We start from the raw sequence: 17,261 nt of genomic DNA, 5'->3' as shown, positions 1-17,261 counted from the left end.
CATTTTTGGTGGCAGCGGTGGGATAGACTTCCTGTTACCAAGTATACCTGCAATATTTACACGTTTTGTAGAAAAAGCTTTGGTTGAAATATTATTTCAATTGTTTGATTTTTTTTTTCTCGCAGGTTTTGTACAAACTATTTTTTTTTCATATGCATTTTGTCATTTTCTTATTTTCAAATTTGTCGTTTGTTGTTGTGTTGCATATTGTAACCATGGAGTATTTACAATTAGGAGAAAAGTTAGGTTTGCAAGGAACTGAGTTACAAGAGTTTGTTGACAGAAAAGAGAGAGAATATTTTGAAAGGGCGGAAAGGGCAGCAGAGAGAGAAGCGAGAAAGATTGAGAGCAAAATTGAATTAGAAAAACTTAAGAAAGAAACTGAATTACAAAAATTAAAAGCTGGAGAACTATCTGTAGGTCCATTGGGTCTTGCTTCTCAATCACTTGCTAAGTTGCCAAAGTTACCTCCATTTGATGAATCTAAAGATTGTATTGATTCATATTTACAGAGATTCGAAAGGTTTGCTTCATGTGCTAAGTGGGAACAGTCTTCATGGCGATTAATCTAAGTGCTCTCCTGAAAGGTAATGCTCTTGAGGTTTATTCTAGACTTCCAGTTTCAGAGGCTTTGAACTATGGTTCCTTGAAGCAATCGTTGTTGAGGCGTTTTCAACTGACAGAAGAAGGTTTTCGTGTCAAGTTCCGTTCCAGCAGACCAGAACAGGGTGAGAATCCTTCACAATTCTTTGCTAGGCTGAACAATTATGTAGAGAAATGGTTGTCTTTAGCAGATAGTCCTAAAACATATGACGGTCTTAAAGATTTGTGTTTAAGAGAACAGTTTTTGAACAGTTGTAGTAAGCAGTTGGGAACGTATCTTAAAGAAAGACATACAAAAACCGTAGAAGAAATGTCAAATCTCGCAGACCAATTTATTGAAGCTCATGGTTATACTTCATTCACTAAAGACTTACAAGTTTTTCAGAAGCAATCATCAAGCACTTTCAACGTTCAGAGTAACAGCAGTGGATCCATTCAAAAGCAACAGACGTACCAAGGATCACTACAGCAGAAAGGTGAACGAAAATGTTACATCTGTGGGAAAAGTGGACATTTGGCAAGAAACTGTTTCTCCAAGCAGAAGATTCCTCGAGCAGTACCTACTTCGCACAATACTCACAAGGCTGCGATGTTACAGAGTCAACATAACTGTGAGTTGAATTGCATGAAATCTAATGACAATTCTAGTTCCAACTTACAGAATTCTGCTGTAGTCAAGATGGATAACGCCATATCACATAAAAATCAGCCTCACATAGGATCAGCATGCATCCCCCAACATAAACTGTTGCAGTGTTGTGTCACAGACGGACTTGTTAAACTTGCATGTGGACACGTATTACCAGTTATTGGAGGCGTCTGTAAGGTTTGTAAAACGATGCCCGTTGCTATGGGTTATGTCGGTGAAAACTTTGTTAAAGTGTTAAGAGACTCGGGTTGTAGTGGTGTTGTCGTGAAGAGAGATTTAGTTACAGATGATCAACTGACTGGACAAGTGCAGAAATGTGTTTTGATAGACGGCACAGTTCGAACAGTAGAGGAAGCTTCTATCTATGTCGACACTCCCTACTTCACAGGTAATATCAATGCTTTATGTATGAAAGAACCTGTTTACGATCTTATCATAGGTAACATCGATGGTGCCAGAAATCAGACGGATCCTGATCCACAGTGGTGTAGAAAGGACGAAAGAGAAGAGTGTAGTCAAGTTCTTCAAGCAGTACAGACAAGGAATCAAAAGAAAAAAGAAGACAAAGGTATGAAAAAGCTAAAAGTTACAGATTTAGTGGATACTGATATGACAATTGATCAGATGAAACAACTTCAGATGGATGATTCTTCCTTGAAAGTGTATCGTGAGCATGCAGCGACAGGCAGAAAGAAGAATATTGGTGAAAATATAGAGACATGGTTTAGTGTTGAGAAAGGACTGTTGTACAGACATTATCATTCAAGAAAGGTTAGTGATGAAAAACTGTATAAACAACTTGTTGTTCCAAAACCTTTGCGACAGAAAGTTATGAAGATTGCGCATGACAGTATCTTAGGCGGACATCTTGGTACAAAGAAGACTCTAGACCGCATCATGTCGAATTTCTATTGGCCTGGAATCCAGGGTGATGTAACGAGATATTGCCAATCATGTGACATATGCCAAAGAACATTTCCTAAGGGAAGAGTGACGAAGGTGCCGTTGGAGAAAATGCCACTTATTGATACACCATTTGAGCGAATAGCCGTAGATTTGGTAGGACCGCTTTCTCCAAATACTGACAAAGGCAATAGATATATTTTGACTGTTGTAGATTACAGTATTTAGTATCCAGAGGCGGTTGCATTGAAGAACATCGATACAGAGACGGTGGCAGAAGCGTTGGTAGAGATATTCAGCAGAGTTGGCATTCCAAAAGAATTTCTGTCGGACATGGGTACGCAATTTACCTCCAACATCATGAAAGAGGTGGGTCGACTTTTATCATTTAAGCAATTAGTAACAACTCCATACCATCCAGCATGTAATGGACTAGTAGAAAAGTTCAATGGTACTTTGAAGTCAATGTTAAGGAAAATGAGTTCTGAAAGACCAAAAGACTGGGATAGATATTTACCAGCATTGTTATTTGCCTATCGAGAAGTTCCACAAGAAAGTACTAAATTTTCTCCATTTGATCTAGTTTATGCACGTAATGTTAGGGGACCTATGGTAGTTTTGAAGGAACTGTGGACAAAGGAAGAGAAGGACCCGGAAGTGAAAACTACTTACCAGTATGTGCTTGACCTGAAGGAGCGATTGGCAAGAACGTGTGAGCTGGCTCAGAGAGAACTTCAGAAGTCCAAAGAACATCACAAGAAACATTATGATAAAAGGACAAAGCCGAGATCATTTAAGGTTGGTGATTTTGTTCTTCTTTTGCTTCCAACAGACCATAACAAACTTTTAATGCAGTGGAAAGGACCTTTCAAAGTAGTTGATAGAAAAGGACAAACTAATTACCAGATAGATATGAATGGACATATTCGTTTGTTTCATGCAAATTTGGTGAAGAAATACAATGTTCGAGAGGAAAGGAATACAGACTCGCCACAACTTTAGCATCTTGTGTTGTTTTGGAATCGGAGGAAACAGAGGACTCAAGTAATGAACATTTGTTACATCTTCTTCCAATGAAAGCAACAGAATCATTCACAGATGTCAAGGTAAATCATTCACTGTCATTAGATCAGCTTGAAAACATAAATGATGTTTTACATGAATTTCAGGAAGTTTTAACAGATCTACCTGGTAGAACGAATGTTATCCAGCATGAAGTTCATCTCACTACCAAAGAACCAATTAGAAACAGACCATATCAGATACCGTATGCAGTCAGAAGTGCAGTCCGAAAAGAAATACAGCATATGATTGACATGGATATCATCGAACCATCAGAATCACCGTATGCTAGTTCGATTGTCGTGGCAAAGAAGTCCGATGGTAGCCAGAGAATATGTGTGGATTTTCGTAACTTGAACAAGGTAACGATTTTTGATCCAGAACCTATGCCAGATCCAGATGAAATCATGACTAAAATTAGTAACAGTTGTTTCTTTTCTAAACTTGATTTATGTAAGGGATATTGGCAGATTCCAATGAGAGAAGAAGACAGAGACTTAACATCATTTTTAACACCAGATGGTTTGTACAGGTTTAAAGTAATGCCCTTCGGTATGAAGAACAGCCCAGCTACTTTTAATAGATTCATGCGGAAAATTCTAAAAGGTTAAGAGCATACTGATAGTTTTGTTGATGACATTCTCATTCATACAGAAACTTTTGAAGAACATATTACAGAACTAAGAAAAGTGCTGAAGAGACTACAGAGAGCACAATTTACAGCAAAACCATCAAAATGTGAGCTAGCGCAGACGAGACTAGAGTACTTGGGTCATGTTATTGGAGGAGGTACCTTACAGCCAACTAACAAGAAGCTGAGAGCTATACAAGAAGCACCAAGGCCAGAGACAAAGAAGCAGGTTAGATCTTTCCTTGGTTTGATTGGCTATTACAGAAAATTTGTGCCAAACTTTTCCACCATTGCTGCTCCTTTAACTGATTTAACCAAGAAAGGTGTTCCAAACAAATTTGACTGGAAACAAGAACATGATAATTCATTTAAGAGTTTAAAATCCATGATGCTCTATAGTCCAATTCTCAGATTACCAGATTTGACAAAGCCATTCATCTTAAGAACTGATGCATCTAATCATGGAGTTGGTGCAGTACTGATGCAAAAGCATGATGGACGTACATTTCATGTTGCGTACGCAAGCCGGAAGCTGCTAGACAGAGAACAACGTTATTCGGTGGTGGAGAAAGAGTGTCTTGCAGTCGTATGGGCTATACAGAAATTTCAGTCTTACTTGTATGGAAGAGCGTTTGTTGTGGAGACAGATCATAGACCACTACTTCATTTACAAAAGACTAAAGCTTCAAACGGCAGATTGATGAGATGGTCTCTTTTTCTACAAGCGTTCAACTTTAGGACTGAGGTTATTAGAGGTGTAGATAATATTGGAGCTGATTTTCTCAGTCGTGTTGTTCCTGAGTAAGTTCGTGTTCATAAAGACTTTGTTGTGTACATAGTTTTCCATTTTTGTCACAAAATTGCATTTTGTGTCTTAAGAAGGGAGGTATTGTCACAAGTGACATTGTGTCAATGTTTTTTATTAGCTTATTGTACAGGTATTGGTAAGAGTTATCTTTATTTGGGCAGTAGGAGTTATCGTTTATTTCATTTACGCACTATTGGTCACTGGGTTGTACTTGTTGCTATTTTTATCAACGTATACTCGTCGAACCCGTTTGAGTAGTTTGGTCAGTTATTTATACTGGGTGTTGGCTAGTATTTGTCAGATGAGGTCTGGACGCCGTGAGTGATACTTTACCCATGCTTAGTGATCTTGGGTGTGTGCCTTTTATATAACCCATGCTGTGTGAACTTGGGTGTGTTCTAGCTGTTTCCCCTGCTGTGTGATCTTGGGATTCAGGGATGTTTTGTAGCGGCGTTGAGAGCAAGACCTGGGGGCCGACAGTATAATTTTAATGTGTAAAATGCCACAGCTCAGTAAGTTTTTATACTTTACAATATTTTTGTTGTTAGCTTTAAAAAGCAATATTTTATGTAAAACTGTTAGCAATATAGCGAGAATGTATATATTTACGCTCTAATTCATTTACTTGTTAAACGGCAAAAATACATGTTTTCTTTTGTTATTTGTGTGGAAAATCTAGTATATTGAACAGATATGTGTCTTGAATATTTGATAAGAAAACCCTATGAAAATTGTAGGTGACCAAAATTGTATATTAGCTTTATTGGGACGGGAGGATTTATTTACGTGGTAAGGCTACTTGGATATGGTGGACCGGACGGGACACTATGGTGGACCACAGAGGCAATATGGTGGACCATGGACGTGGTGTGTGAAGTGTGAATTCGTCCCGTGATGATCATGATTGAACTTTTGGCCGTTTTCATGTTTATTGTACATATGTAGATAAATTGTTACTTTTTATAAATCTTGTTGTTTCTTGGTATACAGGAGGTCTTACAAAATATTATTTATTTTAGTTTGAAAATTCTGATTTAACGAATCCATCACAACTTGCACTGCATGAAAAGTCGGGTTTAATTTTACCTTAAATGTGATTTAAATGCTGCGATTATTTAATGTTTAAATGCATATTATAACATATTGTGGGATCGTAAATGTTAGAAAATAATTAGCATTTAATACGAGTTTAATGAAAAATTAAAAGAACAAATTTAATAAAGTTTGGAAAATTGTAAACTTACTAATACGTTCGGATTTTAGTCTGCCGTAAACAATTATTATACCTTTAATATACAAAACGTATAATTATTATTAAACATGGCCATAAAATTAAGTTTTACGGTCACATTAAATTTGTTCGTTTAATAAAATTTAACGTAGATCTTTACCTCATTATTTATTGTTAAATTCACACTTTACTTTATAATACTTCCAAAAATTAAGTTATATACGGAGAATTGTAAACTTACTAATACGTACAAATTTTATTCTTTCATAAACTAATATTAAATCTCTTGTATATGTGATGAAAACTTACGGATTAAACCTTCCCATATAATTAAGATTTAAGGTTGTATTTGATGAAATTTAACATTATTATATTATTGGATAATATTTTTATTTTACATTTATTCCATCAATGATTTGTATGGTTTACAATTGTGGGTTTTTTGGCAAGTATTTTACAATCTTACACAAATCCATTTCTCATTCAATTTTATTAGATGTTATCTCAATAGTGTACAAAAAATGAGTTCTAACAAAGTACAAAATATTTCAAATTTAAGCCTAAAAGTCAGAATTTAAAAATTTACAATCATGATTGTAGCTCAATTATAATGGAGTAAATTTCTACATACTAGTAGTAAGTAATATACTGAAGTAATTATAAATAATATAAGAATAGTATTGTATGTTAAATTCAAATCCGCAATAAATCAAAACACAACAGGTAAAAAATGTAGTCATTCTGGACTCCAAAAGACTGCAAAATCTGACTGAAACTGCCCCTATTAAAACTTCTGCATGGGTTGTAAATGGCTTTTCAATTTCCCCCAATAAATTATATCATACTTTGCATAAAAAGAATAAAAGTTGCCAATAAAAGTTGTCCATTCTTTTTACATGTACATTTTAATAAGACACACTAAGCCACTAACAGAGAAGCCTCACTCGCCCACAAGCAACAGCAAAAGGATCGGTCAGAGACACCACCTTTCTCTTGCTTGGGTATCAAGATCTGCAACTTACTGCCAGCAAAGCTCTTTTAGACCACCCTTATATTGTTTCCCAAGTATTTCCACAATAGATGTCCATGCACTAATTATCCAAGTTCAACTTGAAAAATACTTAATGTTGACTGTGAAAAATACAAGACCCCAAAAAACCCTTTATATCATTTGGTTATGTCAATTCAAATTAAGGAAAAAGTATCACAATTACACAAAACAATAGCAGCTTAAATTTGTTTACAATACATGTAGCTCATTTCTGTTCCAACTGCTAGGTTTATTGCTTGATGATTGTAATATAACATATCCTCATTAAATCAACGTTACATTGGAATGCAAAACATTTCAATAGTGATATTTTCAACTTGCTTTAAAATATCAAAAATGAGCTCTGAAACATGCACATATATAGAAGTCCTGTATAAACATATGTAAAAGTATATTTTTAACAATTTTTTAAGCCTTAATTACAATTCCATAACTCATAATTCATAAACTATCTTACTTCAAATGGAAGGAAACAAATTAATATTTTACTCTTGCAATTCTCATTACTCTTGCAATATCAATTGTAATATTTATTAAAATCACAATTCACCCCTTTTTTACTCAGAAATGTCTCTACCTCATTTGCCTATTCTATTTTTTACATCTATGACTCACTAAGCCACTGACAGAGAAGCCTCACTCGCCCACAAGCAACAGCAAAAGGATCGGTCAGAGACGCCACCTTTCTCTTACTTGGGTATCAAGATCTGCAACTTACTGCCAGCAAAGCTCTTTCAGACTACCCTTGATCATGATTGTCTTATTTTTTCCACAATAATGTCCATGCACTTATTATTTAAGTTAGACTTGTACATATATGTGATATATAAATCAACATTAAAATGTATGTGATTGCAGATTACACAACAAACCAATAAATGTTTAAACAATAAAATACATAACAGTTTTAATCTGTAATCAAGCATAAGAAAAAACTTTCACTGTCAAAAATACAACACTAGGTATATTTTTCTTATCTAACATTGAATTTGTGCAAAACAGTAGCAACTCAGATATTTCATCTCTAATAGCCCATCTCTGTTCAATTAATACATCCATAGGTTTGACTCTTTTAGATTCTTTATTTGTCCTAGTTCTTCTTATGCTCTGCCTTTTAGAGTGCTTTGATTTGAGAATGGCACTTTTGGTGTCCTGTTCTTTGAAGACATTCTCACATTCATCAGAACGCAACTTCAGCTTTCTAATTTCATAGATAGTATTATCTTTAGAATCATTTTTTGTACTATGAAGACGTAATCAATATTTAAAACTGCTTTTTCTTGCTTCTTCTCTTCATGCCAAGAAGTTTTCAGCTCTGGAGAAGCACACCTAGCTCCTAATTTCTACAATAAACATAAAAATAAATACTCATTTGCCTATATATACATATTATATATGTGCTTCAGGATTTATGCAATTGCATATATTAAATAGTAAAAACAAAATCTGAGTTGATTTTAAAATTATCATTTGACCTATTGATTTTAAAATTATCATTTGACCTAGAGGAAACACAGCTCAATTTTGCTTAATTAAAAATTTACAGATGACTACAAAAGATATGCCATTTTTTCAAATCTGGGTAATACAGATAATTATCTATAATTTCAGGCCAGCGAGCTACAGATTTCAAAGCGTGTAAATTTGGGACTAATGATTTTTTTTCACCATCTTTTTTTTTTGGAGCATTTTACCTGCTTGACCTTGAACATGTTGAGGTGCCGTTTTCTCTGCTCCTCCACACTAATTCTTTCATTTAGCAGCAAGATACTATGGATATGGTAAAAAGCTGTCATAAACAAAATATGAAAAATTAATAACAGGTGTGGCTCTCCATAGAAAGAATATACAAAAAAGGAGAAAAAATATACAAACAGGGTATACTTATGACTAACATGACTACGGCAAGAAGATAACATTTTACACAATGAAAAAAATTCTCTGTGTCATCTAGTTAAGTGAATTGCATAAAAAAAAAATATAATTATATGTATAGATCAAATTTATAGACGACAAAATATGATATGAAACATACATAATGGTACCGTAGTCCGAGCACATGGAATTTGAAGATTTACAAAGTTTAGGAAAATGCAAAGAATAGCATTTACAGCATTTATCATACTGTAAAACGAGAAAATTTGGCGCATACGTATTTTAGCGCAAACGCAATTGGGAATACATTGGCGCAAATAAATTTTAGCGCTTGCACTTGTCATTAAAATATATAAATGTGATCTGATTTTTTTTTATCCACGCCCATATTTGACTTTTTGGTTAGTCAAGCACGGAAACACAATGGCACTTCCGTATAAGTAAACTTTTGTCAACTTTACTGTGGTGTTGAAATCACATTGACGTGGCACAATGTCAATTTTATTAAATTTTTTTCAAAAAAAAGCAAATGTGGAGTATTTACGCATTTTATTCATATTAAAACAATGGATTTATTGAAAGAAAGTTACTTGGATACCTGTAAATGGTAATTATAACCATGTATTGTCTACAAGCTCAATCGCCATGCTTGGTTGCATTGTTTACCTCGAGGCGATAGATGATTGACACACTGAGAAGCCAAACTTTGGAGGTGCTAATGAAAAGTATTGGATTACAACTAATAATAGTTTAATTAAATTATGATTTGGCAGAACCTTCTCAATCATTCATGCTAGTGTGTATATAAAATTCAACAACCCTTCGGCATTACATAATCCTGCTTTCCGGTTTACATGTACATGTACTTATGTGCATGAATGCTTTGATCATACACAAAAAATGAAATTTAGAAATCCGTTAGCGCACAATAAATTTTAGCTTCAGGGGCTCTTGCACCAAAGGGGCTAAAATTAGTAGTGCACCAAATATTTTCGTTTTACAGTATTTCATCAAATTAGCTCAAAATCTTATTCAGAATGATAACATACTGGGGGGACAAGGAACTGAATGTTACGAGACTTGTATCCACCATAGGCTGCCATCTCCATCATGAAGCCCTTGACACACTTAAACATGAGCTCCACTCTCTTCTGACACCAGGGGATGGTCATCTCCTAAATCAGTAAAACATGAAAAGTTCAACAGACAATCCAAATTTTTTAACAACAGCACTACAATGGAGCATCCCCTCGCAAAGAGCATGTTTAGAAAGGAAGCATTCAAAGGTGCATTCAACATTGATCATCCTGATGCAAATTATGTCACTTCAGTTTCATAAAAAGGACAAACTAACCCACCCACAAACACAAGCGCATTAGTATATCCCTTCCAACTTCGTTGTGAGGGAATAAAAGAAAATTTCAGTACAGGGACTAACCTCTGTCATTTCATTTGAAAGAAGAAGAGGTATGGTCAGGGTGTTGATATCGTAACGGAAGCAGAGCTTGATAATGTTCCTGATACTGAGTATGACAGGGTGACGAGACGAAATGTCCGACGACTTGACGCTCTCTGAGGCTTTTTTCCCGTCGTCTGCCACCAGATGAAACACAACATGGACTTCAGATAAATTGGAATGTTTGGTCAAATTCCCAGAAGTCCTCCCTTTGCCCGAATGCTTAAATAAATAAATAATAACGTAAAGCATAAAAGGCTTTCATTATTTTTCTCCTGTTTTTCGAAAAAGCTGGTCTTTATTGGGACTTCAAAATATTTTGAAGGAAAAAATTTCTCATAGCAATTTTTTGAGGAATTAATTGGAGTATATATTGTAATAAGATACTTTCTTTGGTTGTCAATACAGAGATAAAGGTTGCAACATTGTAGAAAATTCAAATTTTAAAACTTTTATTAAAAAACCTTTTGTTGACCCTGACCTCACTAGATGTGCTGCTACTGCTCTTGAGGCTGGCTTTGTCTGCATCATCTGTATGTTTGTTTTGCTGGCGATACTCACTGGCTAGTGCAAGCTCCTGTTCTATTATTGCAAACTGTTGTTCGAGATCCGGAAAGTGGAAATCTGTTGACTGTTCACAAACTCTGGCAAATTCTGGAAAAAACAAGTTATCTCTCTTTTCATAATTCTAGCTTGATACTACAAGTGTTAGTTCATTTGTATTTCAATAATGTACATCCTTGCAATATTGTTTCAGTGAGTAAAAACAGAAAATCTTTTTTTTCTTCAGTGTCGTGCCAAAAGTGTTTCACATTATCATGACATAAATCTTGCTCAGTATGTTTCAGCAACACTCTTTCATTCTCAGGAGGCATGAATCTTCATTAGCCAGTGTCCAATTTGTGTCCCCTTGTCTACTCCAAGGGAGAGATGAGGGGATATGAATCAGACACTTGGCTAGCAAAGATGGATGACATATTCACTGGTACCTGTATAACTATTGTCAAGGCCGACTATTAATTTTAAATTATTTTTAGGAATCATGAAAATTTACATGGGGAAGATGAAATACCGTGTACTGTAAAATCACATTTTTTTTCATGGAGTCAAATTTTCAAGGTTTGAAGAAAAAATATTGGTTCGTGGTGATTTGATTTCGTGGTTGCGGAATGTATGTAGTAATGCATATGAAATTTTACATTTCGTGATGTTCATAAATGTTTGTGTCTCTACATACCTTGAAAACAACAAAAATTAAACTCCACAAAAATAAGTGATTTCACAGTATTAACTTTTAACCTCTTTTGAGCCCTGTATATGAATTCAGACGATTGTCCACCATCATTATCATTGCACAGAGATCATTGGAATACAGTGACATGGCCGTCTGTAATCTTTGTGGTTGTGGAATCAACATACCCCTGGAAAAATATCAAGAAACTTCTACAGCATTTGCATGGTTTGAGTATCTGCAATCTCGTTAACCAACTAAAATTCAGAGTAACCAAAAGTTGCACAAAATGATGACATTTTACACATTTTCAACTGTCACTGTCTCTATGATAATCAAAATTATAAATTTTCTAATAACTGATTCTAAAGAAATTTGTAGCATCACATTTATTTAATTTTCTTATAATCAGATACATGTAATACGTAATTTTAGAAAATAGTTCCATTTTTTTATAGTCATCAAAAAGAAGATTCCAGTTCCAGTTTCTTGCAGAAATATGACAATGAACATTAATTGCATATGAAAAGTCTTCAAATTTAAACACATAATCATAATTCGATACAAACATGCATATAATTAATGAGAGACACATTGACTTACCCTACAGTGTGTGCTTTGTGTCGGCAAAGGTCAAGGACATCTGTACATAGCAATCGTAAGTTGTGCGTCGTTTTCATCTGTGCACCTGTTAAGGCAAGATGGTGTTTTTCTTTGAATACAAAAAAATTTGAAGAATTGATGATCCAAAAAAATGTGCATGTTATGCAGGTGGTCACAGGTGCTGCATTATATAATTCAGCAATTTGTACAAACCTTTAAAGAATGATTACATTTCATTGTAAACAAAATTTAAGGCAGTTTGATTCGACATAATTTCCCCAAACCATCTACTGGGTTGTTTTATTTTATAATTCCCTGACACAATAAAATTCTCATTCCTTTTAAATCATTCTTGGCTTGGAGTGATTATTTTTGGACCTCATACCAAGGTGAATTGTGAAGCTCTCTTCCATTCTGATAGAGTTTGCTCCCCTTTCATTCTCTGCTGCTTCGGGAAGACTACTGCTAAGGGCCCGCACTCTGTTCCTAGAAAAGAAATAAAAAAATCAATAGAATACCTCTTTCTTAAATTTGAACACTGAACATACTATGTTTCAGGGCATAATGGAAAATATTCATCTGTAAGGTTCATCACAGACAGGAATGTGACAGAAATGGCCTGTAAACTTGGCAATATTATAAAGGAATAGTCCTATATCTCAGTTAGAGTTACCTCTCTTATTAGAAGGTCAGTGTACCTTAATATTTTTTTTACTAATTTTCCATTAAGGATTGAATTGTATTGATTTTTTAAATGAACTTCTTTTTTTTAAATTTGCACTATATACATTTGAGCTTTAATTGGCATCTTGAACTCTGACATCTTGAATACCATGGATATGTCAATTTAGTGATTTGAAAGACCTGTAACCCTCATTCTTTTACCACTTTATATCTCTGCTATCCTCAATACTCGGATATCTGGAAGTCATTTCTTGGTCCTACTGAGTTCAAGATAACACAGTTTGACAGTAATCAGTATACAAATAGAATCATTTTCTGCATCAAGTTACCCTCAACATAGATCACTGCAAATATGATCATTTATTTTCGGCATTTCCAATTTAAAATATAAATAGCTACTTCATGACATCCCTCGATCATGCTATCTACCATCATTAGGCGTGTCAGGCGATCGTGACCTCTGACGGGAAACGTCCCATGACTTCCCCCCAAAAACTCTCTGACATGAACACCAGAAGTACTGAGGGATGTAATAAAAGTAATAGCTACATGGAAGCAGGAAAACGTTTTGAACAAGGGGAAGTTAACATACTCTTGGGTTTTCCTGACCACTTGACCTAGATTTCAAAAGGGGATATGCTAATATAAACATATTCGTATTATCTTTTTGACGGCACGATTTTATACAAGGTTTTTGTAAAGATGCACATTTTCCTGGAAAATCTGAAATATCTATTTTAAAAATGCACACATCAAATTTCCAGCCATGCACTTTGGGCAATTAACCTTATTCTTATTATGTCTCATGAGGAAATAAGGATATTTTCATAGCATTTTAGACACTTCAACTTTTCTTCAGAAAGTAGGCCACCTAGTTTTTTGGCTTCATACATGCAAATTTGTTTTTAAAATTGTACATACAATACAGAATTAATTAAAAAAAATAATTAATGGTTCAAGAATAAAAATCAGAACTAATACTTAAGACAGTTTCAAAACTTTTTGATGTCTTTTAATTTTTTGGGCGCAATAAAGCTAAAACCATACCTTCTTTTTGTAGATTACTGATTCGAAAAAAGCTAATCAAAAACGCCCTAAAATATATGTCGCCGTCAAGGAGTAATATGAAAATTGAGCACAAGATTTCGATCGAAACGTTGTTACTGTAAATATTGGCGGCAAAGAAACGGATTGTGTAGGTAGTAATTTTTACGGGAATTTTAAAAATTCTTGTTTTATTTTATTTTGATTGTTGATAACAAACACATACATTTTCAATATTTCAAAGAGGTCTTAACAATACAACCGTTTTTAAAGGGGAATTTAATACAAAAAGGGTGTGAAAGGGAAATCCGTATTGGGACTAGTCTTCGCCTCCCCCAAAAATTTCCATTTCACCCCCTGGGGGCTCCTTTAGGTCACTTCTGACTGTGTATCTTAAAAACTTTTTTCATATTAGTCCTCGTGTTTAGTTCGGGGAACTGGGGCCTTTCAAAAAACGCCTACTGTTCATTGATCCACTTTTATCATGAACTTCAACATCCCCATGATTTAAGGGAAAAAATGCTGTCCCCCCTAAGTTTTTCCCTGGATATTTTTTCCTTTAATGTGTGAAATAACTTTATTTCACAGATTTTGCATGCCCATTGTATTTTATTAAAAGGATGTTAAAGTCAATGTTGAATTAATTACACGGTTTTTTAGGGTCATTGTTATAAAATTACACTGGGAATGAAAAAAAAAAAAATGTATGACTTATGCGTATAAATAAAAATATGAAGATTTTTGTTTTTTTAAAGTATTAATTTTAAACTAAATGTTTTAAACGGAAAACCCCCGGAAGGGAGTTTTTCCATAATAAAGATATATATCAAACACAAATTATGAATTTTTTCTAACAGTGACCTTAACTTCTCCAAAAGACCTTGGGGGGTTATGACACATCCTTGGGTCATGGGTAGTTATTGTGTGAAATGAGAACCTACCCAAATTTATCCATAAAAAACATGTATCAAACATGAATTTTGGGGAAAATTTTTTTTCCAGTGACCTTGAACTTCTCCAAATGACCTTAGGTCAAGGTCATGGCACACCCTTGGAAAACCAACTTTTTAAAACCTTTTCCCAAATTTATCCATAAGAAAGAAAATGGACCGGACACGAATTATGAAATTTTTTTTTCCAGTGACCTTGAACTTCCACACATGACCTTGGGTCAAAAGGGCATGACACACCCTTGGGTCATGGGCAATCTTAGTGTGGAGTAGTAGATTCTAATGTCCCTCTGAAAAATATGGACCGGAAGATTTCACCCAAAAGACGGACAAAAGACAGACAAGGTGATTCCTATATACTCCCCCCCCCCCAACCTTTGCAGGGGGATAAAAAGTAATCATAATTGGAAAAGAAAAATCTTGATTACAACAGGGTTTTCACCGGGATCATCCACTATGAAACATTTATATTTAAAAGGGCGGGTCATCCTGGTTTTCCATTTATGAAAAAGCTCTTGTTTTCAGTTACTGTGTCTAATCAACGATTTTCAAAAAAAGAGTAAACTGTCCTTTTGAATCGGAAAGCCCATTTAAAAAAAATCACATTTGTATCAAAAAAAAAACTCAAATCAAATCAATAAAATACGGAAAAATTTCACTAGATCTAATGCGTTACATATTTACATCAATGGGTCTTTATGAGGGATAAAACACAAAAAAAAACAAAGGGGGGAACAAATTTATCAAGTAAAAAAAGTTTAGGCCTTCATTTGTCTGTTTAGCAAAAGGAAAATATTATACCCCAAAAGTAATTTTACGTTTTTTCATTTTCAAGGAAATTTCTATTTTTAAATAATTGCAACTTCACCATTCTTCAAAATCGAAAATCTATATGCAGATTTATGTATTTTTAGTAAATTACCTTTTGTGCCAAGTTATATTGAAATGACCAAAACTGTAGAAGAAGTAGCATTTTTTAATGTTTTTCACAGAAATTTCTATTTTAAAACCAGGCAACACTGTTCAACGAAATCAAAAACCGATAACAGAATTATGTATCTATGGGGAATTTTTACTTTTTCCTTATATTAAAATCAGACCAAAACTATAGGAGGAGTAGCATTTTGAACAAAAGGCCCATGGGCCACATCGCTCCCCCTGAAAATGTTTTACCATTCTGTTCTTTTCTAGATTTTTCCCTTGTAATACATACTTTTTTACCACACCCCGGGACCATCATAGTTTAGACAATTTGAAAAATTTCACCATCCCAGGATGCTTCCACAAGTTTCAGCTTTTCTTTGGGGCCCGTGGTTCTTGAGAAAAATTTTTAAAGACTTTTCCTAAATATTTCTTTGTAATACTTTGATTTCCCATTGTGGCCCCCCCTCCCCCTGGGGGGTCATGATTTGATTTATTTAGAATATACACTACCTGAGGATATTTTCACAAAAGTTTCAGCTTTTCTGGCCCAGTGGTTCTTGAGAAGAAGATTTGCAATGACTTTTCCTTTATATTTCTATGTAATACTTTGTTTTCCCCATTGTGGCCGCGCCCTCCCCTTTGGGTCATGATTTGAACAATTTAGAATCTACACTGTCCCAGGATGCTTCCGAATAAGTTTCAGCTTTTCTGACCCAGTGGTTCTTGAAAAGAAGCTTTAAAGATTTTACCTATATATTTCTTTGAAAATTTATTCCATTGTGGCCCCCCCCAAAAGGGGGGTCATGATTTGAACAAAAAATTTTACACTACCCCGGGATTTCCACATAAATTTCAGCTTTTCTGGCCCAGTGGTTCTTGAGAAGAAGCTTTTTTTTACCTATATATTTCTTTGTAAAATTTATTCCATTGTGGCCCCGCCCAACCCCCGGGGGTCATGTTTGAACAACTTAGAATTTACATACCCAGGATGCTTCCACAAAACCTTTTTAGTGGTTTTTGAGAAAAAATTTTCAAAGATTTCTCCTATATATTTCTATGTAAAACTTTGTTTCCCCCATTGGGCCCCGCCCAACCCCCCGGGGGCATGTTTTGAACAATTTAGAATCTACGCTACCCCAGGATGCTTCCATATAAGTTTCACTTTTCTGGCCCGTGGTTCTTGAGAAGAAGATTTTCAAAGATTTCTCCAATTAATCTGTGTTAAACTTTGATTCTCCATTGTGGTCCCCCCAACCCCCCGGGGGGTCATGTTTTGAACAATTTAGAACTACACTATCCCAGGATGCTTCCACATAAGTTTCAGCTTTCCTTGCTTAGTGGTTCCTGAGAAGAAGATTTTAATGACCCCACCCTATTTTTGTCTTTTCTTAATTATCTCCCCCGTGAAGGGACTTAGCCCTTCTTTTGCACTTTCAAAAGAAAGTTCGGGTATATTGGTTTTACTCATGTCCTCCTCCCCCCCTCCGTCTGTCACACTTTCTTCCCAAACCCTCCTTTTTTCAATAGCTTAATCATCCTTTGGGAGAGGTTTTTCA

At 34.8% G+C, this 17,261-nt stretch overlaps 1 protein-coding gene across 1 annotated transcript; it reads right to left on the bottom strand.

The window, feature by feature from the left end:
* Positions 1-9,822: 9,822 nt before the first annotated feature.
* Positions 9,823-12,594, bottom strand: LOC134231131 (protein C12orf4 homolog; the record flags this gene model as incomplete). The annotated part of the gene is made up of 6 exons (XM_062713050.1): positions 9,823-9,988; positions 10,252-10,478; positions 10,720-10,923; positions 11,569-11,690; positions 12,104-12,188; positions 12,489-12,594. Coding segments are annotated over 6 exons (891 nt in total), but the record flags the coding sequence as incomplete, so codon positions are not given.
* Positions 12,595-17,261: the final 4,667 nt, after the last annotated feature.

Source organism: Saccostrea cucullata, unplaced genomic scaffold (assembly GCF_032062105.1).
Source record: "Saccostrea cucullata isolate Sc308-1 unplaced genomic scaffold, CSIRO_AGI_Scuc_v1 ctg4500, whole genome shotgun sequence".
NCBI classification, from domain to species: Eukaryota; Metazoa; Mollusca; class Bivalvia; order Ostreida; family Ostreidae; genus Saccostrea; species Saccostrea cuccullata.
Note: the sequence above shows the minus strand (reverse complement) of the source record. Positions and strands in the feature narration are given on the sequence as shown.